Below are 25,828 nucleotides of genomic sequence, written 5' to 3'. Positions count from 1 at the left end.
CATCCATGGCTTGAGCTCTAGTCAACACAAAGGTCAGAAAGCATGAGGGCCATGCTATCATGACCTCCCAATGGGCCACACCAAGAAATGGGCACCACAGGCCTGCTACTAACAAGAGACATGACTACATTTTTATTTAAAAAAAAAAAAAAAAAAAAAAAAAAAAAAAAAACCACTCCATAGCATAGTGACCTAATTCTGTGAGGTTACAATAGGGTTGTCTGAAGAGTCCAGTATTTTCTCTCTATCCCACATACCATTGACAACTGGCTTCTTATCAAGAAAACCAAAATGGCCCAGCTCTTGTCTGCACCATACATACACCCCTCTATGTACAGAAACAATACTTCTGTTTGGAAGGCACATGCCTCAAATCCTCTGCTGTGCTCAAGACAGTTACACGAATGAAGTATTCTAGGAGCTTCCTGTGTAAAAAACACAGAACTGGAAAAATGCACATAGCTGGCTTTACCATGGCTTTTAATTGAGGCAAACTGTACAATCAAAGGCAGAACCTTAATCAGATCTATAAAGGTTGAAGTTTACAGCAAAAGGCAATCAGAAGAGGTAGAGGTCTCAGAGAGGGGCCCATGGCTCCTCTGAGTGGGTAACACTGGGCGGCAATGACTCAGAGTGTGATGGGTAGCCTGCCCACCTGAGTACTTTTCAGTCTTCTGGGATAACAGGAGTCTGTATAAAGTACATCTGTACTATCCCATTACTCATCATCTTTCTGAGAAGCCCTGAGCTGTGACCTCAGAGAAGGTACCTGGAGGCTGCCACTCCCAGCCAAGACTGAACATCACCCACCACTGACTTCAGGGATGGGTCTTCTGCATCCATTAAGCAAGCACCCAGACTTCAGCTCTCTCCAAACACCCTCATAGTTAAGTTAGCAGCACACTAATGGCTTGGTCTCTGGGTAGATAGGTCAAGTTTTCCCATTTGCCCATCAGACTCATTTTAAGTGTTGAAATAGCTGTATGGACACCCCCATCAAAAATCTGTTTGGAGGAGTCCTGCCCCCAGAAACATTACCTTCAGATCTTTAGCTACAAACCCAGAAATCCCATGCTGGAGGTGGGGCGGTGGGTATTTCCAAAGTACCAAGATGCTCATCTGAACACCTCTGTCTTTCCACTCACTGTGGACCATCAGGGTGTTCACTAGGACCCAGAGCAAAGGCCACACATAGAGCCCCCTCAGAATACATGTCCCCAACAACCACCTTTCCAGCAGGTTTCAAGCCAAATCTTTGTCTTTGGATTCTACCCACATAAAATGAACAAAGAATAAGGCCAAAGTTCTAGCCTATGCTCAGGGATCCTGGGAGGCAACACCCATCAATTATGGCTTCAGTGGGATTTTTCTTTGCATGGCTGTGTTCTGATTAAGTACATCCATGATGGCCTAGTTGTGGTCATGTGGCTGTGTTAGTTAAAGCTAAGCCAGAGTCATGGCAGAGGGTGTGAGGGGCTCTGCCTACCCGGCACTGCATCCCTGGAGGAGTCCCTACCCTTGCTCCAGGAAGCCCACAGTTCAGGGACCTCAGTCATCATCATCATCAGGAACTTCCCGAAGTCCCTCACTGTGGCGAGCCCGTCCACTGATCTCCAGCAGGGATTGGGCTGCAGGATTCGAGTCAAGGATGCTCTTCTTGTTCTTGACCTTGGGAAGAAGGGGAATAAGTATGTTTAGGACTACACAGGGAGATAACAGTTCCCACCAACCTGGGCCATATAGTGACTTCCTCCTAGAGATCAGCTTATCAGACTGGAGTCACAAAAAGGCCAGGTGTCATGGGTGCCCTGAAGCCTTCCTGGCTGGGATGCAATTGCCAGGATCATGCAGAAATCAAGTGTTCTTGCAGACTTGCAGGTAGGGAAGGCAAAGAGCCATCTATCTGGGCCAGGTGCACATCTTAGGTAGGTCCCCACTTGCAAGGCAAACCCACACCCTATTTTGCTGCATGTATCCTGGCATGGCCCATAGCTAGTAAAGACAAACTTCCCAGATAGAGAAGCAGGCAGAGCAAAAGTAAGAAAAAGCAGAAAGGCCATGGCTCCGTGTGAGGCCACTGCCATGCAGAACTCACCGGACATGTCTTTAAGAGATCACCGAGCCCCCACACCTCCATCTTATCAAACTGGAAGTCCTCCTGGGCTGAGAGCTGTGGGCTGTTGTAGGTGGTACATGTGGGCTTGGCTTTGCTGTGCCCTTTCCCAAAGTCAGCAGCCACCCAAAGCCCAAAGTAATGGTGCTGCCCACCCATGCCCTGTGGAGCAAGTGGAGACAGACATCAGTGTCAGCAGCCATGCTTGATCAATCAATCATGAGAGAACCAGGGAAGGTCTTGTGTTCTTGGCCAGCCTGAGACATGGGGGAAGTAGGAATGTAGTGGGAAGTTTTGTTTTTGTGGACTGTGATTATAATCACATTCCAAGTTACTAAACGGTCATGGACATCAGCCGACCACACTCCACAGCTCTCTGGTGAGGCTACACACAGGGAACAGCAGACTAGGAACTCTGCATACTCCCACAGTGTTCCAAGCAGTTACTCAGGGGTGAGGTGAGCATGGGAACCCTGGAAACCTCTCTGTGCCCTGTCCCCACCACGCCCCCTCAGGAAAGGTGGCAGGCTAGGAGCGCAACTCAGATCCTTTCTTCCCACCACATAGTTCCACTGCCACGCTCAAGCCAGCTGTTACCCTGCCTCCCTGTCCTGATGTCACCCTCTGTCACACCCTCTTGTCCCTGGTGGGCCTGGAACACATGATATGGCCTGCTTCCATCTTGGACATGTGGGGATCCGAGCCCATGTCAAGAAGCAGTTTTTGATCCCTAGGCCAAGATGAGTGGTTCCTGTGGATGCTGGGACTGCTCCTGGGGCTGACTGCCAGACTTACTCTGAGAGGGCTCCAGTGCCCCTAAACTCTGGTGCCCTGGAGACCTGGCCCATGTCCCTCCCACAGCCTGGGAGGGAACTCTTGACCCTCTGTAGCTGGCTGAGGGAACTGTCTCCTTGGCTCTCAGCTCAGTAAACTCAGAGCTGGGCCTCCCCCCAGAAGGCTCATCAAGAAACAGACAAAAGAAAAAGGCCAGCAGGGTGGGTGGCTCTTGTCCATGCCAAGCATCCTTGTGGGCATCTGTCCTCCTAGACCACCATGCATCCAGCTGGCATTTCTGGCCTGGCCTCCAGCTTCCTCTCTTTTCCTCTTCTCTCTTCTCCTTCCCTCCTCTCCCTCTTGTCCACTTTCTTCTCCTCTCTCCTCTCATTCTCTCCCTTCTCCTACCCTCGCCCCTGCTCTCTTTTTCTTCCTGAGGCTATCAGCATTCAAGAATATGGCCACCACAAGCATAGCCTGTCTCATAAGTTACTAATGACCAAACTCAGTGCCCAGAGCCCTCAGCTCAGGGGTTGCCCACCTCCAACAAGCTCAGCACACAGCCTTGGTGTGCAGACTGAGCATATACGGCAGTGCCTTGTAATAGGTCTGCTATCAACATCCTCTTGGGATACAGGCCAATCATTTGGGGTCCATGGAAAGGGCCAGGCTACTTGCACACAAACCAGGGGAAAGCCCAGCAAAGGCATGGCTATCACTAAGGAAGATGTGCCCTGGTACGGGCTCTCAGTACATAGCACAGAAGGGGCAGACACACTCCCACCTGGCTGGTGGGACACCCCTCCCCACCTGCTTACCAATCCATTGGGCATGGTCTGCTGTCCGTGATTTAAGTACATGAAGTGGTCATTGTAACCTGTGTGCATGTACATGGCCATGTTGGGCATGATGGAGAACAGGAAACATTTGTTGTCCCCTGGAAGTGACAGAGAGCCAAGGAAATAGTCACTGCTTCTGAGCCAGACACAAATAATTACAAACAGGGACAGGCTACATCTCGGAACGCAGCAGCCAAGGAGAGGTGTGGAGGGGCGTCTTGGTGATCAGATGTCTAGGGGCCCCAATGGAGAAGCTGAGGGCTCAAGGATCTGAGACCTGCAGCACTGTCTGAGGTTGGCGCAAAGGCTCTGGAGAAGTGGCATTCATCTGTGCTCACTCAACCCTAGAGCTGAGCCTGCAGGGGCACAGTGAGGTGCCGAGTGCAGCCGGCCCTGGAGTCTCCAGTCAGGCACAGTGCTGCCTCTTCCTAGGACAACAATGCAAACAGCACAGGCTGCAGATCCTGAGGCTGCTGTTTCTAAACAGACCCACCCGCCAGCCTGGCAACACTTGAAAACTTGGACTCGGAGGCCATTCCCACCATTCCCTGAACTGGAACACCCCAAAACCTAGCAGTAAATCAAACCCCAAGCACACCTGATCTAGGGAACCAAGAGAACACGTGTGTATTCATGTGTGTGCAACCAACAGCTCATTTCCCTCCCAGGCCTGTGACCAACAGCCTGACCAGAAGAATTCCAGGGATGGCAGTCCTGCCCGCCCCTGGCCTCCAGAGCCGCATCTGCAGAATGAAGATGAGGAAGCCCAGAGGTGCGCTGTAACATAGGGGTGCCACGACGGCACCTTGGCCATCTGCGGGCACCGGAGGCAGTCTGCCACCTACGAAGGAGCCTGGGGACAGCCAGGAAGGACAGCTCTGTGAGAGTAGTGAGGGAAGGTTACAACTGACTCAGTCACATGTGACTTCCATGGCTAACAAAGCCACAAAATCAGAAAAGCAGGGAGCAAGGTAGCAACACTGGGGAGGGTTGTGAGCCAGTACAGTGAGCAAGCATCCAACCCCTGCGAGGAGGCAACTCACATCCCCTCCCGGGCCTCCATCTGGTGACATTTTTGTTGTCACCTGGAAGCAGGGTTGACCACCCAGCCAGGGCCAAATAAGGGGTCCGTGATTCCAGAGAGGAGCATAATACCTGTACTGCAGCTTCAGTCAAGAAACCATTGGAGGGTCAGGGGCTGTGTGTGTGTGTGTGCGTGCGTGCGTGTCTGTGTGTGCACACACAAGTATGTGCAAATATGTATGAAAGCCAGGGCTTGTGCCCTTCCCAAGCTTCTTCAAGCCTTCAGGGTTAGGGTCCCTGCTAGGATTTGAATGTGAAAAGTCTCCCATGGGTTGGGTCACTTGTCTGAACACTTGGTGCCAGGCTAGTGGAGCTGTTTGGGGAGGTTATGGAACCTTATGCAGAGGAGGAGGAAGAGGGTTGCTGGGGAGACAGGTCTCAGAGGTTATGGCCCAGTGCCACTTCTGCTCAGCCCCTCACACTGTGCTTTTTTAAAATGTGTGTATACGTGTTTTGCTACATGTATGTGCCTACCTAGTGCCTCCAGAGGCCAGAAAGAGGGCATCCAGAAAGATCCCCTGGAACTGGAGTTGGAATTGAGAGCCATCATGTAGGTGCTGGGAATCAAACCAGTGTCTCTGCAAGAGCAGCCAGTACTCTAACCTCTGAGCTGTCTCTCCAGCCTCACTACAGTGCTTCCTAACCCACCAGGCTGTTGACAAGCAGCAGTCACCCACTCCACCACCCTGCTTTGACCACCATGATGAACACTATCCCCCACAAACTGAGAGCCATGACACAGCCTCCCTCCCCTCAGCGCTTCTTCTGTCAGGTAGCTGGCCACAGCAACAAATGTAAGTATCCTAGTTTCCTGTCTGTTGCTGTGATAAGACCCAGACAACAAGCAACATAGGGAAAGGGAACTATTGGGCTCATCATTTCGGGGAAGTCAAGAACTCAGACAGCTATGCACACCACAACCACAGTCACAGAAGGGGATAAAGACTGCACCTGCAATGCCCACTCGCTCTCAGCTAGCTTTCTTTACTCCTGTATAGTTTAGGCCCAGCACACAAAATGGTACACCATCAATGGGCGGACTCTTCCCACATCAATTAACAGCCTGCTCTGGATAACACCTAAAACTCTCTCCCCAGGGGATGCTTGCCTGTACCAGGGTGACAGTTAACCCCAACCAGCGACATACCTAAGGTCTTACCTTGAAACTGAGGCTTGACCTCCCAAGAACAGGAGGCAAAGCCACCAAAGACATAGCCGTCCCTGTCCTCGATTACCAGCAGGCTGGGCCCCTGGTGTGTGATGTGACTGCACAGCTGAGAAAAGCTGTGTCCATGGAGCTGTGTGGAGAACAGCAGGCGCCAGCGGTGCCGCTGCTCTGCGGCCAGGTGGGAGTTGAGGTAGATGATAGATGGCACGTCCAGAATGCTCTCAAAGTGCTGCTCTTGGCCCACCTGGCACTCAGGAATCAGCGTGGAAAGGTCAAGGGACGAGTTCAGGAGGTGAAGGCCCCGATGGACGACCACACTCAGAAATATGCCCACATGAGGGACATGGAACACCCAGTCTTCGATCATGGTTTGGTCGCAGACCTGGTCCAGGCACTGAGGCTCCAGAAACGTGTGGCCATCTAAGGAGAGGGAATCGGCATTAGTGAGCCCACCGTGTCACCTGACAGCAACCACCCAAGCCTGCAATAACCAATCTAAGAACCACAAGTCACGTATGGCTCATCTGAGCCGAGGCATGTCGGAAGTCTCATGAGCACTTCCAGCTTCAAACAGCCACTATGAAAATCCACTGTAAAATATAACAATATCCACAATATACAGGTTAGAAACGTATTTTGGCTATATTAGCAAAACTCGAATCTCTATTTCTTTGTATAATTTTGATCTATTTATTTACTTATTTTGGGTTTTTCAAGACAGGGTTTCTCTGTGTAACAGCTCTGGCTGTCCTGGATCTTGCTTTGTAGACCAGGCTGGCCTCAAACTCACAGAGATCCACCTGCCTCTGTCTCCGGAGTGCTGGGGCTAAAGGCATGCAACATCACACCCTGTTATAAAGTTGGATTCCAACACCCATGTCTGGTGGCTCTTGAGTGGCTGTAACCCCAGCTCCAGAAGATCTAACACCCTCTTCTGGCCTCTGTAGGCACCCACATGCATGTGTACATACTACATACATAATAAAACTAGATGGAAAACTGAAAGGACACACTGAGATGCATAATAACAAACGCAGCACACGGCAACCTTGGGAATACAGCTAAAGGGGCATTTGGAGGGCAACTCTCATAGCTACAAACACCTACACTGAAGAAGGGAGACAGCAAATTAACCACTTAAACCTTAAGAAACAAGGGTGCTGAGGAGATGGCTTGGTTGGTAGAGTACCTGCCAAGCAAACCTGAAGACCTGAGTTCAGATCCCCAGCTGTGTCTAACCTCAGCACTGGGGAATGGAGACAGAGACAAGTGGATCCCTGGGGCTTCTGGGCCAGCCAGCCTAGCCAACTGGTGGGCCCCGGGTTCAATGAGAGATCCTGTCTCAGAAATAAGATGGAGAGAGCTTGAAGACGCCTGACATGAGCATGTATACACTAAGTATTGCCGCTCAGATGGAAAAGAATCCTGGCAGTCGGGAGCCAAGGAACTCCACAAAGTCACTGTAAGTATAGCATCTTACAGCCCTGCTCAGGGGAAAGGTTTCCCCAAATGTAGTGACTCTTCTCGGGTAGGAGAAGGTTCCCCTGCTCAGGTCCCAGAGTAGCAGAAAGTTTCACCAGCAAAAGTGTTACAATTTTACTCTGCTCTGCTCCTGTGAAAATTGTTAGTTCTCCTCTTGGGGGCAGGGTGTGTGTGTGTGTGTGTGTGTGTGTGTGTGTCCTGTGAAAATTGTTAGTTCTCCTCTTGGGGGCGGGGTGTGTGTGTGTGTGTGTGCGTGTGTGTGTGTGTGTGTGTGTGTGTGTGTGTGTGTGTGTGTGTGTGTGTGTGTCTCACCCAAACCTCATTCAAGAGATTTTATTGGGAAGCAAGGGGCTAGGAGGGAGGCTGCTCTGTCAGGATGGAAAAAGGCAGCTCCCTTATATAGGGCCTCTTAGGGGCAGAGTTTTTCCCGGGTGAAAATTAGTCAGGTTTTATTTCATCCCTGAGTTTGAATAATCTCAGAGATTGGCTAGATTTCCTGCTCTAGCATTGGTTGGTTTTTGTGCTGAGCTGGTCTGGCACAGAGTATGTTTCTTTGGCTCTGGTTTCATAGACAGGGTGTGTTTCTTAACCTTTTGGCTCTGGTTGCTGGGTCAGGATGTATTTCTTTTACTGGCCCTTTTACCCTAAACACACTACACAGAAAGAGAGAAAAACTAAGGAGACACAAGCAAGTCTAGTGCAAATAATAAACAGTAAAATGGACTGGGAAGACAGAGAAGAATCACCCAGACTTTAAAAAAAAAAAAAGTTGTTCTTTTTAATTAACAAACCAGCTAAAGAGATGGCTCTCACAGAGAACCTGGGTCTGGTTCTCAGCAGTACATTAAGCGGCTTACAACCATTTATAACTCCAGTTCCTTCGGATCTGATGCCCTCTTCTGGCCTTCACAGACAGGGTTTCTCTGTGCACCCCTGGCTGCCCCAGAACTCACTCTGTAGACCAGGCCGGCCTCAAACTCACAGAGATCCACCTGCTTCTGCCTCGTGAGCACTGGATTTAAAAGTGTGCACCACCACCATCCAGGCTAAACATTAATCTTTCTTTAAATTCAACAAAAATATAGAGACCCTTTCTACTAGATTGACCAAGAAAAAAAATATTTCAGGCACTGAAACCAGAGGAGAAAATGTGATGTCACAATAGCTTCTGCCCAAGGGCATCCCACAGAGCAATCACAGATCAAGGGAGAGAGGCACACACCACAGCAGAGCTTCCCTGGGAGGGTATAGTCCCAGCAACTGTGGCACCCCCACCATGCCAAGACCTGAATGGCAGAGGATGACCCACACTTGCCTTGAAACTTCATCTGTGAGAGCAGCTGGGCAGCCATCACCTGCACACTGGTGGGGGATGCCTTGGGTTTCCTCCGAGTCCAGCCTCGAAGCTCACGCCGGTGGGTCAGCACATGCACCAGAGAGGCTACCAGTTCCTCTGTGAACTAGGAAATACTTCACTGTTAAAGCCAAACCCTCCCCGACCCACTCCCAGCACCAACCACAGTGGACCTCAGCATGGGTGTCACCCCACTCTGTGTAGCTACCCATGTATTAGTTTTCTTTTCTGAGCATCCCATGTAGCCCAGGCTGGCTCCAAGTTGCTATATGACTGAAGGTGACCCTGAAGTCCTGATCCTCCTGCCTGTGCCTACTAAGTGCTGGAATTACAGATGTGGTCTGCTATACCTATTTTATGAGCTGCTAGGGGTGGAGCCATGGTTTTTGTGGATGTTATATGAAAATTCTAGCAAGTGATAGTACATCCCTAGCCCTCTTCCCCTTTTTGTTAAATCCAAACACAGGGTCTTACCAAGGTGCTTAGGCTGGCTTTAGACCCTCTTGAGTAGCTGGGTTGTCAGGCCTGTGCCCCAGGCCTGGCTTCCCTTCTTTTTTTTTTTAAATTTTATTTATATGTATTTTCTGTATAAATGCTCTGTCTGCATGTATGGTTGTGAGCCACCAGGTGGTCGCTAGGAACTTAACCACTGAGCCATCCCTCCAGACCCCGGCTTTCAATCTTCTAGTAACACCCTTACTTCACCTAAAAGTTTGCCAAAACTGGTTCAAGAGTTCTGAATCAACTAAACTATTGTGTGGGCTCAGCTCCCTGAGGCTGGCCAGCATCATGATGCCATCATTACCTAAGCCACTGTCCCAAGCCTCTACCAGGACATGGAGTTTCTACCTTCAGGACTTCTCTGGCCTTCACAGGACACTCTGCAGCTAAGATTATTTTCATAACCATACGGCCCTTCTCCTCGACGCTCCCTCTCAACAGGTGGGATAGGAACACTGTGAACTGCTCCCGGGAAACATTCCTGGAGCCCCCATGTGCCTTGTGGGTTGGCTTGACCCTCCACATGCCATTATATAGCCTGGTGACCATCACTGGAGGAAGAGCTTCCTTGACATGGTTCTGTTGGAAACAAACAGAAAAGACCTTAGGCAGGGTGCACTGGTGCACTGGAAAACAAGCTGAGGACAAGACCAACCACTGCTCCACAGATGCCACCTGCAGCTGCATAACCTTCCTAAGTCCCCACAGTACCGGGTCCCCAACCAGAGGGTCCCAAAGTGAAGTGGCTCAAGCTGGGGTGCTCAGTGGTAAAAAGCTCAGTGCCATATGGAAGGCCCAGGGTTTGATCTCTAGTAGTAGGGGGAAAGAAAGCCAGGCAGTGGTGGCACACACCTTTAATCCCAGCACTTGGGAGGGAAAGGCAGGTGTATCTCTGAGATCAAGGGCAGCCTGGTCTACACAGTGAGGGTTACACAGAAAAACCCTACCTCAGAAAACCAATTGATTAATTAATTAACTAATTAATTACTTAAAAAGAAAAAGAACAAAATATTCCAGTTCATCGTGGCCATCATATACTTCCTGTCTAGTCACTGACTGCACCTCACACTCCAGTCTCCCTAGGCCAGGCATGGCCTTCCTGCTGCTGCTCCTCACTCTGCTTAGGGCTCTGTGTTCACAGATTCTTACAGCTGCAGCACTTGTCTGAGCTCAAGAACATGTGGGCCACGCCTGTGGGGAGCTGGTGTGGCCTCTGCACTGAGCCACTATGAACTAGCTGCCTCTTACTCCTGCTATGTTTTAAACTATTTTTCACTCTTTCCTTTGCAATGCTGAGCCTTACACACAACAGCTAAGCACACTTCTCCCACTGAGCTACAGCATCGGCCATTAGACCAACTGACTCTTAAGACTTTAACATTCTGCTAGAGCCATCAAATCTGTTTTGGCCCAGGGGTTACAAAGAAGTAGAGAGGGAATGTGTCTCACAAAGTAGCAGATGTCCTACAGAGCAGGGTCTGTGCTGGATCCTCTCCATAGCTCAGGTCACCCCTAACCTGTCCTACTGAATGGTGTAGCTGCTGCCAGGCGCACCCCTCACACATGGAAAGGGTGGTCCTCAATGTGCTGAGGCATAGAAGCCACTACTGCCTCCCAAAGAGTCACCAAGCTGCACAGCAACGTGTCACTATGGACCATGATAAATGCTGCAGGCTTGACTAATCTATCCCTCCAGCTGCATGCACACGCAGCTGAGCCTTAGTCACCCACATATACCCATGCACATGTTCACATATGCACATATATCACATGTGGAGCTCCCATAACACCTGGAACAGCTGGTTAGCTGACGGTGGCGGTGGATCCACGAAGCCCCCATTCAGTTGCCTTCTGCATGCTCTACAGCAGTGGCTCTCAACCTTCCTGATGCTGCCACCCTCTAATACAGATCCTTGTGCTACAGCGACACAGTCTCAACCATAAAACTGTTTTCATTGCTACTTCATAACTGTAATTTTGCTACTGTTATGAATTATAATGTAAGTATCTGTGTTTTCTGCTGTGAAAGGGTCATTCGAAGCCCCCAAAGGGGTTGTGACCCACAGGTTGAGAGCCACTATTGTAGAAGAAAAAGCTTTAGAATGGCTCCGTAGACTACAGATACTGTCCATTCCAAGTTCCCTCTGTCCTTTCCATCTTTCCCTCGGACCCTTCTTCCTGTTTTCTGAGCCAAGGCCTTGGTAGGCCCAGGGATCCCTGTCAGCCTCCTGAGTGTGTGGACCACAGACAGGCACAGCCATGCCTGACATCAGGTCCTTGCTTTAGTACATATAAGACACTGTATTTCTGCACCAGCACTTAGAGGACTGAGGGAAGAGACCCACTGTCAGTTTAGGGCCAGCCTGTGAATTCCAGGTTAAACCAGCTTTGGCTATATGCCAAGACTGTCTCAAAACACAGAGTGGGATTGCTGTTCATCCATGGCCCATGGCTGCTTTCTACCTTTCCGCCCTACAAGGACAGAGAGCACAGCTGTGATATAGTCATGGAGCCCACAGTGCCAAAAACAGGGGTCATTCACCAAACACCAGCTTTTTAGTGCTCACCACAGCCGAAGACTCTAAATCCCCACCACGTGGCCCCTTCTTGCCTTTAGTGCCTCCAGAGAGAACGTCTCCGTTGCTGAGCCACCTTTATTAGATGACAGTGCATCAAACAGCCTGTCCACCTCAGCCTGTTCCTCGGACAGGAACTTGGAGCATGTTTTCTGGCTCGGCAGGCTCTTGGCATTCCCCATCTTGCCTGGTCTCTGGAGCTCTCTGCACACCAGGAAGAGAGAAAAGTTACAGCATGAAAATCACCAAGATATTGAAAACCCATGGTGGCAAACAACCACTCACTGCAAAGTGCAGCTAAAATACGTTTGATGTAAATTCTGATCTGATGGGGTAGAAATTAACAGCTGACACACATGAAATGTCTCGGGCCCGTGCTGACCCATCATCATTCCTTCATTTAAAAACCATACTACTTGGCCCTGGTATAGTGGCACAGCCCACTGATATTCAGGAGACTGAATCACGGGCAGTGGTAGCCACGAGCCTAAGCCAGAATAGATTACTTAGCAATGTTTTAGCACTTACCAATACCTCACTCCTCCTCATGGCTAAATGACATGCCATTGTATGGACATGCCACATTTTGTTCACCAATCACTAACTGGTAGGCACTGGGCTACTTCCACTGTGAGCTTATTACAGATAGTGCTGCTGCAATCCCACGCACTTGAGTCCCTCTTTTTGGGGTCTCTGTACTTCCTCCACAGGCTTCAAGCCTCAGACATGGGACAGTGGAACTCTCCATGTTCTGAGGAGCTGCCATCTTGTCCTCCAATTACATTCCCACCAGCCCAGCACAAGGTCCCACCTCCTCCACACCCTTGCCAACCTTTGTTCTCTGCTGTCTTTGGGGTGGGGGGGGTGGCTAGGGCCCTGCTCTGGACAGGCTTCCATGCTGCCAAGTTTCCCCAGAAGACATGTCCCTCCACAGGGCTCACTCAGCCCATGATACATACACCATTCAACCTAACCACTTTAAAGAGACTTGGCAGCAAGTCCAGGCTGTACTCCACAGCCAGCAGCACGAGGTTGGCCTCACCTCCAAACCAGGCAGCAGCACAGCTGAACCCCATCCCTCCAGGGACACGCCCATGCTGTCACACAGAACAGACCCCTGGGATCCAAACACTAAGCTATCTGGGACTCAGTCAGGTTATCGGTCACCCCAGATGAATTTTAAACAGCAACCAAAAAGCGAATGACTTCCAGCGGGGGGGGGGGGGGGGGGTCTCCAGACGCAGTGTCATGGTTGTTTAGGGTACTCAGGAGGGGACAGTGAAGAACAGTGTACTTCCAAACAGCTAGGAAGTACAGGGAAGGAGACACACTTCTACAGTTCGCAGGAGCCATCCAACCATCAGGAACCAAGTGGGGACCACTGTAAAGTGTCCTAAGGTAGGGTTGGGACAATGACAACAGAAAATGCCAACACAGCCCCAGGCCTGGGGCAGAACAGTAGACCAGGGTGTTGGGAGGGCTCAAAATGGATTCCAAGCTGGCTTGAGTGGTGTGGGGAGGGCTCTGAGGGAAGAAGAGGACTCTGAGGGAAGGGACAGTTCAGTAGCTTCATTTCTGCCTGAGAAGCAAAAGGGGACAGAGGGCTAGAGCAGAATTAGGACGGAGGAATGCTTAGTGGTCAAGGCTCAGGCCTTCGGGTGCTCATCCCCCTCCTAGAAAATCTGAAGGAGTCAGCCGGTGGTGGCACACACCTTTAATCCCATCACTTGGGAGGCAGAGACAGGCAGATCTCTGTGAGTTCAAGACCAACCTGGTACAGAGTGAGTTTCAGGACAGCCTCCAAAGATACAGAGAAAAACAAACAAAACAAAAGAAAAAATTAGAAAAAAAAAAGGAAGAAAGAAAGAAGGAAGGAAGGAAAGGAAGAAAGAAAGAAAGAAAGAAAGAAAGAAAGAAAGAAAGAAAGAAAGAAAGAAAGAAAGAAAGAAATCTGAAGGAAGCCTGGCCTGGTGGTGACACCTGAAATCCAGGCACTTGGGAGGCTATGTTAGGGTAGTGAGTTCAAGGCCAGCCTGGGATACATAAGGCCCTATCTCCCTCAATGGATCAATCTAGCAGCAAAGGGGCATCAGAAGGCCTGAGGGCTTCTGACAAGAGTTGTGCCTCACACAAGTGGCAGATTTCAAGAAGCCTACTAAGGGAATGGTTTGCAGACAGTAGCCTTCTGTCAGGCATGGAGGCTCAGGGCCCACTGGTAGCTGCTCCCACCCCAGCAAACTCCTAAGAAATCATGGGATGTCAGAATTATATTCTCAGGCAGCTTCCTTCCTCCTTGTCAGTCCTCACTGTCCTCCAGCTCTCATTTCTAACTTTGGCACTCATGACATTTCCTGGAAATCCCCTCCCACTCATGCTTCGTAGACTGTGTGCCGTCCTGCCCTCCCAACATGAGCTTGGTGGCACTGAGTTCACTGACTCCAGTGAGATGCCACCAAGTGCCACAAGCTGATTCCATCACTCTGCTCATCACTCTGCTCAGAGGTCACATCCTCTGAAGAACTCCCTGGTAGTCCCCACCCAGGGGCAAGCCCTGCCCTTTCCTTGTCCTGCTTTGTCCCCCACAGGGACCCTGATACCTGACCCCACAGCTTTTCCCTGTGCCATGTCTGACTCCTGGCTCCAATCTGAAGGCTACAAGGGGACTGTGATTCACCACCACTATCCCATGCCTTAGCCTGAGGTGACAAGACACATATACTGATGGCTGAGTCTATTCCCTTGCAGCCTCTCAGGACATAGTTTGCTCTGTCATAGATAATCTTAGTTGTCAACTTGGTGAATGTGGAATCACCTGGGAGACAGCTCTGGGTAAGTCTGTGAAGGATCACTGTGATTAGGTTGACTGACACACCCTAACTGTGGACAGCACCAGGCCAAAGGCTGGGGGGGGGGGGGTCCTGGGCTGAATAAAAAGGATAAAGGAAGCTGGGCACCCGTATTCATCTCTCTCAGGTTCCTGACTGTGGATGCTATGTGACCAGCTGCCTCATGTCCCTGCCTCTGTGATCCCCCCCCCCCCCGCCCCCGTGATGGACTGTATCCCCTCAAACTGCAAACCAAATAGAGCACCCTTCTCTTAAATTGCTTTGTCAGGTGTTTGGTCACAATGACAGGAAAGGTAGATGGCACCCTTTCCTTCCACTTTGTGGGTTTCCCAGTGCTAATTCTTCACCAAATCCCAAGAAGCAGCCCCCAAGGGCTCAAGCCCTCCCCCAACCCACAAGAGCCCCATGGTCAGCACCACTTGCTCCAGCACACATGGCCTGCCCCTGCTCAGTGACATCACTTACATAGCCATGGCCTGCCAACAGGAAGCCACAGTGGGGACCCAACTTACTGAGAAATTAATTGCTAAGCACCAGGCCTTGAACAGAAAACAAGCTAGGGGCAGCAGGAAACGGTCAGATGCCAGGGCAGAGCCGGAACACAGCCGGAACACAGCTGCTCTGTGGGGAAGGGGGAAGGTGTGGGGGGCTACATGGGAAGGGCAGCCTGCAGGGGAAGGGCAGGTCTAGAGCCCCAGCTCAGGGAAGACACCCCAGCCACTGTAGCTGAAAGGCAAACTGTCTCCGTTCCTTTCACAACTGCAGGAAGACTGGTTCTCAGGCTCCACACTGTTCCTCCAAGCTATAAGCTCTGTAATGTGGCAGGGAATCTGTCAGCTCCCAGGAGGAAGGTTTCTGTTGTGTGCAAACAGCAATCAGAGGCAGGTTCCATCCAGTGTCCAGGGCCTCCATGGGGACACCTCAGTACAAGGGACAGCCTTCCCCTGCCAATTTATATCCACCCTTTGCAGGTAAAGGCACCTCAGTTACTGTAAGGTCACTTGTAGCAGTGTGTGTCAGCCTTGTAAACCAGAAGGGACATTTGACGTGGATCAGAGCCATTTTTTTTTTTTTTTTTTTTTTTTTTTTATCAGAAATGGCGGTAGGGGAGGGTGCTGTTCCCATCCACCAGGCAGAGGCCAAGGATACTGCTAAGCACCTTACAGGGCACAGAACCTCACCCACCACAAAGCTTCCAGCCATGGCTTGAGAATGCAGGGCAGGGATCAAACAGGAGTCACCCCGTGAAGGTCACCCATAGTCACAGCCCTGACCTTTCTCCATTCAGCACCAGAGCTCTGCAGTCACAACCGGAGCAAACTTGGCCTCACTGAACACTTGTTCCATAACCACGGGCACATGACTGCTTCCACACCTGGGTATAATCAAGGAGTAAGCCTTTGCCTGGTGATATCTTAAGTCTCCTAAACCCACCTGTGCACTTCCTCGAACAAGCCAATCTCAGCAGCAGCCCATCCTCAATACCCCACCACCCTTGTTAGCTAATCAGGTCCTTTCTCCTCCCCCAACCAGGTGATCCATTCCCAGAGGAGCCCAGCCTCTCAACTGTGAAGTCCCATCACCAAGCCTCTACTCCACAGCCTTGAGTGGAGTGTGACCTACCATGTTTTAATAAGTTCGGATGAATCATTTAACATTAGGGCATCAGATTGAATAAAGCCATCCAAGGGTATCTGGTCCTACTTCCTGGAGGCCAAAAACAACAACAACAAAAACAAAACAAAAACACGGATGGGCCCACAATAATAAATGGGAGCTCCTTGAGTTTGTTTGTCCTAAAGCATGGGATAGGTTCTCTGCTGCCCCGGACTCCTGGTGGCAGGTCCGGGTGTGCCTCGGGCCTCTTCCCATAAGGCCTCCAAGGGATCATGACCCTCTGTTCAGTTCCTGAAGTCAATGTCCACCACCACATCTGAGTAGCACCATCAAGCCCAGATTTGAATCCTTGAGCCCACTGGCGCCTATGCAAGCTGGCCGCTCTCCTTCCAGCCCAACCGGGGGGCGGGGGGGGGGGCCTCAGGAGTACAGGCCAGGGCACCTCCCTAGCCTCTCCCTGACTGGGTTTTGAGCTCAGCTCTGAAGAATTCCTGGGTTTGTCTTGGAAAATAAGGCAGGCCCACAGACTCCTGAGCACACCCAGTTTCACCCTTCCCAGGCTCTTTCTGCTTCTCTGACAGCAGCTTTGACCGAGGGAAGGCTCCTTGGGGGCTTACTCGGACCACCCGAGTAAGCTTCCTTCCTTGAGCTATCCATAGCCTCCCTCAGTGTGCCCAATCTCCGGCTCACCGGCCTTGGCTCACAGGGACCGAGCTCCTTCCGGTGCGTCCAAGGGGCCAGGGTTGCCCCGGTCGCCCAGCCCATTCCCTAGCAACGGCGCTGACGGACCGTCGTGAGCACCAATTGGGGAAGGGAAATTCAGAGGCGGAGCCCTATAAAGAGCTCAACCAATGGGGTTGTAATTTGCAGGGGTGGGCGGAGCCTGGGAGCGGTGAATTTGAGTCTCGCTGGAGGAGCACCCGGGTATAGGGCTAGAGCATGGCGGCTGGTGTTCTAGGAAGGTAGGTTAGGAAGGTTAGGGCTTGAGGGGATGCTGGGAAGCTGCCGAGAGGCTGGGAACAGAGCATGGGGTTTGAGAGCAGGGGGCTGAGAGTGAGAAAAGGGGGCCTGGAAGAAGGGGGGGGGTCCTAGCAGGGGAGCTGTGAGTACAGTAGAGGATCTGGAAGCCGGGAACTGGGGGCCTGAGCTGGGACTGGCCCGCAAGGGCTACAGTGGAAATCTGATCCCCTCCCCTTACCTCCTGCAGTCCATTCCGCCGGCCAGTGTAGCACTTGTCACACAGAAATAGATGCCAACCGGTCTTGTCCCCAGAAGAGTGGAATAGCTTCCTGTCAGCCCCACCTGGCTTTTTCTGGTGCTGTGGAAGACACAGCAGAGACAGGATGCAGGGAAGCTTCGGAATTCTCAGCAGTGATGTCCCCACTAACAGGCAGCGGCTTCCAGAGAACTCCACCATCCGAGTCGCACAGGGAACTCCTCCCAAGCCCACAGTAACAGAGCTTTGCCGTTTGAAATTGTAGCTGGGAAAATGACACCAAATGCTGGAGAGGTGGTAGAGTAGTCAGGTCACTTGCTGCTCTAACAGAGGACGCTGGTTCAGAACTCAAGTGTCAGCTCACGTCTGCTTGTAACTCCAGTTCCAAGGGATCTGACACCCTCTTCTGGACTCCACAAGGCATCACACATGTGTTGTACATCAAGCAAAATGCCCACAAACATAATTTTTAAAAATGACACCAGCCCAGGTGCGAGTGGTGGCACACACCTATAATTTCAACGCTCCAGGAGGCCTAGACAGGGGATGGCTGAAAGTTTGCAGCCAGCTTGGTCTACACAGTGAGTTCAAGGGCAGCCTAGAAGACAGAGACTGGAAGAAAAAGGAGAGATCTCAAAGGAGAAAAGAAATTGGGAAGGTGGCTCCCCAAGATGGACTGAAGTAACATGACCACCAGAAGCTGACCTGCCTTGTGGTTTCTGTTCTCAGCATTCCACAGCCAACTTAATTGCAGTCCTTGGGAACCAAGAGCCCAGTCCTGGACTTGCTTCAGATGTCTTAAACTGACTTGAGCCCCACCCTCCAACAAGCTCCTGTGAAAACTACCTGAGTCAGTTTTCTGATGGGCTGAGCAGCCAAGACAGTTCTTGGGTCCTCGAGGGCAACATAAGTCTTCAGTCTATGGCACATGGCCACAAGTCAGGCCATACAGGAGACCACACAGTGCCTGCCCTCAGCACCTTCCTTCCTCATCCAGTCCCCACCTGACAGGATTAACTAAAGGGAGAGGGTGGGGATGGAGGTGTGGCCATGGATGAAAGCTGAGGGGAAGAGGGGAGGTAGAGATGGAGAGGAGCTAGAGTCCAGAAGCTACTAGCAAGAAGCCAGATGGGTTATAAAGACCCCAAATGGATGTCTAGACTTGAGGGTTCATCCAATCATGCCACTTTCTGTGTCATGGGTCAACTGTCTTTCCAGGCCTTTTATAAGCATATGCCAGGGCCATATTCTGAGCCAGGGTTCAGAGAGGGCCACAGACACTCCTAACAGCAAGCTGAAGGCTCTTTCCATTGTAACCTGGCTTGATGGCTTGGTAGTCATTTCCAGGGAAGGGAGTGCTCTGTGGGTTCGGGTTTTAGGGCCTAATTGTTGTTACATCATGGGCCACAGGATACATGTGGAGATCAAAGGACAACTTGTTCTCTCCTTCTACCAAGTGGGTGCTGGAAACTGAACTCATGTCATCAGACTTTGTGGCAAGCTCCTTAACCCACTAACCATCATGCTGGCCCTGTGGTTTTTACTGTTTGCTGTCATTCTGAGATGAGGTCTCTCCATGTAGTCCAGGCTGGCCTCAAACTTCCAATCCTGTCTCCACCTCCCAAGCACTGAGATGACACAGACATCTAGCCTGGGAGCCTCAAATGTCTTTAGAGGCCCTGTGAGGTCTGCCCATGGGCAGGAGCTTCTGAGAAAGACATCGAAGACTAGGTTGGCTCAGGGATTTCACTGTACTCTGAAGCAGGGGACCCAGCACATACATTCTTCTGCTGGACAGAGTCCTAGAAGGAGAATTATGCACAGAAAATGCCTTATACACAGGACAAGGATGAACAGCTCAAGGTACCAGAGCCAGATATGAAAGCAGTGGGAAGGGGCCTCTCCCCACGCCTTCGTTCCGGGCCACTGCTATCACACGGTCCACTGTTTAGCCTGCTGTCACCCTTGCTCTGTGCCTGCCCAGTGGCCAGAGCCATCGTAAAGGAGGATGTCATCACACCACCGGCAAGGCTTCCTGCTGTGGTTCACAAGACCTTCCTTTCTAATCCACCTGTCACCAAATTTCTAATTTCAGTCAGGGCTGCTCCCTTCCTCCCTTCATGACTACCAACTTCAGCTACTGCCAGTGCCTTGAACTCTCAGCCTTTCCTCCCCAGCCTCCCCCTGAGCAGAGCAGCCCCCACTGCCACACTCAGAGCGTCATGCCTGCAGGACAGCACTTATTCTGTGACCCCTGAGCTGCCTCAGCATCCCTGATTCCCCTGCCACTGTTTGACTTAGCTGGACTTACCTGTTCCCCACAATCCATAAAGACTCCTTTCAGCCACTATCACCTCAGCACATACCCAGATGCCAGGCGCCTAGCCACTGGGATGAGAACCCATGCTCACAGCAGCAGGCCCAGGTGGGCAGGTGAGCCTACTGTACAGAAAGGACATTTGCAAGGCAGCAGGAGCCAAACAATAAGACTCATAGGCTTCCACAGGAGATGGGGAGCCACTAGCCAGGGGAATTCCCAATGAGATCTGGGAGCATAAAACCAAAGGGGACCATGAGGTCAGACGGAGACGTGGGCCAGACTTAGACAGAGTGAAGCCAGCATGCCCCCAAAGATGGTCCTGCCCCCTAGCCCCTGTGTACATGCCACCTCCCATAGCCAAAGGGACTGTGGGTGGGGTTGAGTCCACCACAGATGAAGAGAGTATCTTGGATGGCTCAGGTGGCCCCAGCTCATAATTGTATGGGCATAGTGGTTACACCTGCAGTCACAGCTCTCAGGAGGTGAACTCAGGAAGCTTAAGGTCAGCCTTATCTATCTCAGCCATTCAAGGTCAGTGTGGTATATGACACCTTGACTTACACACACACACACACACACACACACACACACACACACAAAGCTACAATGATGGCATACATCTTTAATCCCAACACTCAAAGAAGACACAGGCAGGCAAAGCTCTTTGAGTTCTAGCCCCCCCCCCCCCAGGTCCTCAGATGGAGGTCCAGGATAGCCAGGGTTACACAGAGAAACCCTATTTCAAAAAACAAAAACAAGCAAAACAAAAACAACAAAAAACAGTGATTTGAAATAAAACAGCAAACACTAAAACATAAACTGAGGGTGGGGGGGAGGGGAGGAGACCCTGCACCTGCCCCACTGTAGACCTTAATGAATTGAAATCACTCTCAATGTAAGTGACTCTGGGACCTGACTGCCTATGAGTTGACCAAAAACTACAGGAAAAGCCTGTTGGTGGGGGGTGTTCTTTGAAGGGGAGGCAGTCAACCCCTTGTCATCCCCAAGCAGGACTGGTTTGGGGAAATGAAGCCTTCCTCCAAAGGCTGCCTAGGGTCAGGTACAGTGGGATGCATCAACTCTGTATCTAACGCAAAGTCAAAGTGAAGACAGAGCCTCCTAAGCTCAGGAGTCCCAGCTTGCTCTGCAAGGTTTTCCTCCCTGGCTTAGGAATTGCCTCAGGGCAGGAGACAGCCACCCTCCACTTTCTGCACCACAGACCTTTGGAAGAGTTCTTCCTGGGTACAGCAAGGCCATGGAGCCTTATGCCCACCAGGTGGCACTCGTGACTGCTGCAAAAATAAATTGCAACAACTGTCTAAAAACTGCATTATTACCTTGGCTTTACAGGGCTTGAAGACACATACCTGTAATCCCAGGGCTCAGAAGATGACATGGAAAGATGGGGGTTCAAGAAGATGCCAGCCTCAGTACATGACCCCTATCTCAAATCATCAAAATAATAAGTTTGTTGTTGTTGTTTTGTTTTTTAATGGAGAAGGTGGAGGGCAGGAGCAATGACTCAGTGGTTAAGAGCACTAACTGCTCTTCCAGGGGACCCAGGTTTCATTCCCACTGTCCACATGGCAGCTCACAACCATCTGTGACTCTGGTGGCAGGGGACCCAACACCTTCTTGCCTCCAAAGGCATTCCATGTGCATGCTACATAGACATACATTCAGTACAAAGTAATAACATTAAATTTAAAAATAATGCAAAGGGGCTTGGAGAGATGCCTCGGCAGTTGAGAGGACTGGATGTTTCTGCAGAGGATACAGATGTGGCTCCTAGTTCCCACATGACAATTCACAACCCTGTAATTCCCATCCTGGGAGATCTGACACCCTCTTCTGGCCCCCATGGGGACACATGCACATGGCACACACAATACATTCAGGCAAAACACAATAAAAACAAATCTTTTGTGTTACTTTATTTTGTTTTTTGAGATAGGGTTTCTGTGGTGGCTTGAAAGAGAGTGGCCCTAAATAGGTTCATATATTTGAATATTTTAATGCTTAGCAAGATTACAAGGATTAGGAGGTGTGGCCTTGTTGGAGGAAGTGTGTCACCTGGGGGGTACACTCTTCTCCAGCACCATGCCTGCTGTGCCTGCCACCATACTCCCTGCCATGATGGTGATGAACTAAACATCTGAAACTATAAGCCAGACCCCAGTTACATGCTTTCTCTTATGAGAGTTGTCTTGGTCATGATTTCTGTCCTAGTTAGGGTTACTAATGCTATGAGGAAACACCATGACAAAAGCAACTTGGGGAGGAAAGGGTTTATTAGGCTTACACTTCTATATCATAGTCCATCAGTGAAGGAAGCCAGGAACTCAAGCAGGCCAGGAACCTGGAGGCAGGACCTGATACATGGAGGGATGCTGCTTACTGGCTTGCTCCTCATGGCTTGCTCATCCTGCTTTCTTATAGAACCCAGGACCACTAACTCAAGAGTGACCCCACTAGCAAAGGACTGGACCCTCCCCCATCAATTACTAGCTAAGAAAATGCCCTACAGGCCTGGCTGAACTTATAAGCATTTTCTCAACTGAGGCTCCCTCCTCTCTGATGACTCTAGCATGTGTGACATAAAACTAGCCATTATAGTGTGTCTTCACCACAATAGAATAGTGACTAAGACTGTCATTCTATATGTACCTCTGACTGTCCTGGTACTCACTATGTAGCTCAGGCTGGCCTCAAACTCAGAAATCTACCTGCCTCTGCTTCCTGAGTACTGGGAATAAAGGTGTGCACCACCAAAATAATTAAAGAAAAGAAAAGAAAAAGAAAACAGTAGTCCTAACTTGCAAGGAGGTTTCAGATGCATCAGAGGGCTGCTGTGTGAGCCACACCTCCTCTCATCTGCCATCACCACTGGGTACTTCTCTAGGACATTTTCACCATTCAGAGCTGGCATTGGCACATTATGACTAATTAACATCCTAGCCAGACTGGGTAACTCAGGCTTGTCATTCCAGTTACTCCACAGATGAGGCAGGGGGAATCCAAGATCAAGCTACAGAATGAGAACTATCCGGAAAGGCTGGGGGAGAGGGAGGGAGAGGCAAAGAGGGAGACAGTTATTAGAGAGAAAGGGAGGTAGAGAGGGAAGGAGAGAGGGAGGATGGGGAAGGAGAGATCGCTTGAGTGAGAGTACCACCTCAGTTAGTGAAGTACTTGCCGCACAACAAGAACCAGGGTGTTTTATTCCCAGCTGCCACATAAAAAGCCAAGTGCAGAACATGCATCTGAGATCCCAGCACTGGGGAGGCCGAGGCAGAGACAGGAGGCTCCCTGGAGCTCTCTGGTCAGCTTGTTAGCCAAATTAATGCGCTCTCCTGACTCAAAAAGCAAGGTAGAGAGTGAATGAGGAAGATACACAAAGGTATCTTCAATACACAGATGCATACCAAAAATAAAACTCTGCTGTTTAAAACAACTCATGGGGCTCACCTCCTCCCATACCACAAATGACACCAGCAAAACCTACCAAGTCTCCTTAACAGTACTGGGGGAAACTCCAGCAAGGGATGCTGCTCAGATAAGAAGCAAGAATCTGGTGAGAAGGCAGGCTCATTCCATCCTCTAAGATGACTAAAGCCCAAGCCCAGGAGAGCAGTGCTCCATCCTGCCTCATCCTGTACCTGGAGGAATTTGCCCACAGCAGGTGCTTAAAAAGTGGCCATAGGGCAGGGATTATAGCTCAGTTGGTAGAGTGCTTGGCTAGCAAACAAGAAGCGCTGGGGTCCATCCCCAGCACCACACAAGCTGACTGAAAGTGGTGGTTCATGCCTGCAATCCCAGCACTTGGAGGTAGAGGCAGAAGGACGAGAAATTCAAGGTTCATTCTCAGCTACAGCTACAAAGTCAGTGTGAACTTAGCCTGGGCTACCTGAGACCCTGATTTAAACAAAGTGGCTGTTGACTCTTCCATCCACAGCAGCTCAGTTCCACCACACAAACAGGAACCTGCCGCTCACCTGGCTCAGCACCTGCCCACCCCTGCCTGCCATCTATCAGGGTCCCCCGTGTCTGTCCACACCCACTCCCCCAGCACATTCATTCCTTCCTAGAACAAGCTTCCTCCTTTCTCTCCTTTCCCCCCTCCCCTAGGCTTCTGCTCACATGCCTCCTCAGAACATTCACACCCCCTCCAAATCTCCCAGTCCCGGTCCTGAGATGAAGAAACAGGACAGCAGACATCTGTGCTGACAACCCAAGGCATGGCCAGACCCCACAGGGAGCCGGTAAAGAGGCCTGGAGGACACTCTGCTCTCCATCCCATTGCTGTCCCCCAGGCTCTCCGGCCCTCTTGTTCTGTCTCTGTCCGGTCGCCATGCAGAGCTAGCGCCTCCCCAGTCATCCAGCAAAGACTGGCTTTTTGGTGTCACTGAGTTCAGCCCACACATCTCACAGTGTGCGGCTCTGTGCTTGCTTTGTGCAGTCCAGGTCTCTTGTCTTCCTCCAAAGCCATAAAAGGTGACGAATTCTCCCAGCTGCTGAAGTTCCCTCTGCACGGCTCAGCTGGGAGCTTGTGGCTTTGCTAAAAGAGGCCCATGGCTGCCTGCTCACCTGTGTCACTGAGAAGAGAGATTGCCTTATAGGGCCAAGAGCAGCCACCCACCAGCACCAAGTGCAGACCTGGGAGGGTAGAGGAAGTGTCAGTTTCACCAGGGGCTTGCAAGGCCCAACTCTCCACAGAAGGGCCAAGTAGCAGGTGTTAAAGTCAAATAACCACATCCAGGCTAGACCAGGAACAAAGTATCTCATTTATCCCTCAAAAGAGCTCTGTAGAGTGGGTAGGAGTCTCATCATCCCCACTCAGAAGAGAAGTCCATGTCAGAGATCAGGAGCTGGTCCACCAAGCAAGCAGCAAGTGGCCGGGGGGGGGGGGGGGGGGGGGAGGGGAGAACAGCACAGAAACTCTGACTCCAAGGCAGCCACTCTAGAGAGACACCCCAGCAGCCGCAGGCTGAACTTGCCTATGGGGAAGGAAGCGAGGCAGGTCTGAATGGAGGTGTTAAGTGTGAAGGTGAAACATACCAGAGTTGGTGATGTTAAACCAGGTAAAATATGGGGCCAGTGAGAGGGTTCGGTGAGTAAAGGGGCTTGCCACCAAGCCTAATGACTTCAGTTCAATCCCCTGGACCCACATAGTAGGAGTGTACTAACTTCTGCAAATTGTCTTCTGACCTACACACACACACACACACACACACACACACACACACACACACACACACACAAGTGGGGGGAGAGGAAGAGAGAGAATTTTCAAAGAAGTTAAAAGGTTTTGGATTTTAAAGCCATATTGAAATAAATGGCTTTATATGTGGGAAGTTTAATTTTGCATGGTCTTATATACCCTTCATGAAGTTTCCCCCACTGGGGGGGACACACAATATCCAAACCAAGACAGACAATGGGTGTGATGTATAGATCTAGTGCAGTAATTGTGCTGGGAGTGCAGATGGGGCAGCCTAAAACAGATTTTAAAAAAAACCATCCTCTTGCCTTAGAGGCCTGCTTGCCCATCCCCGGAGTGGAATCCACTGGGTCAATTGATGGATGATCACCTTGCAACCTTGCAGAAGATGTATCACACAAATTAACTACACAAGGTAGGAAACACTAGGGAATGCAGAGTCCCACGTGAGATGTGTGCACTGTTTCTCATTATAGTTCAGATGTTGGCAGGGCTCCTGGGCGGGAACTGGGGAGACAGCTCTGTTGGTAGAGCTCTTACCATGGAAGCATGAAGACTTGATTCGGATCCCCAGACTATGTTTAAAAAAAAAAAAAAGAAAAGAAAAGAAAAAACAAAAGAAAAGCCGGGCCTGGTGGTGTGGGCTCAGAATTCCAGGACTAGAGGGTGGAGCAGAAACAGGCTAGCACATGCCAACAAAGTGGACAATGCCTAAGGAATG

General features: G+C 50.7%; 1 protein-coding gene across 1 annotated transcript; it reads right to left on the bottom strand.

The window, feature by feature from the left end:
* Positions 1 to 463: 463 nt before the first annotated feature.
* Meak7 (MTOR associated protein, eak-7 homolog) lies at positions 464 to 17,127 on the bottom strand. The gene is made up of 8 exons (XM_051201424.1): positions 17,044 to 17,127; positions 11,926 to 12,094; positions 9,663 to 9,893; positions 8,775 to 8,919; positions 5,969 to 6,397; positions 3,706 to 3,824; positions 2,096 to 2,275; positions 464 to 1,668 (listed from the first exon to the last, which is right to left on the bottom strand). The coding sequence occupies exons 2-8, from the start codon at positions 12,070 to 12,072 to the stop codon at positions 1,549 to 1,551; spliced, it is 1,371 nt and encodes a 456-aa protein (XP_051057381.1). The 5' UTR covers positions 12,073 to 12,094; positions 17,044 to 17,127; the 3' UTR covers positions 464 to 1,548.
* Positions 17,128 to 25,828: the final 8,701 nt, after the last annotated feature.

This window comes from Phodopus roborovskii, unplaced genomic scaffold (assembly GCF_943737965.1).
Source record: "Phodopus roborovskii unplaced genomic scaffold, PHOROB, whole genome shotgun sequence".
NCBI lineage: Eukaryota > Metazoa > Chordata > Mammalia > Rodentia > Cricetidae > Phodopus > Phodopus roborovskii.
This window is presented reverse-complemented; position numbering and strand designations above follow the sequence as displayed.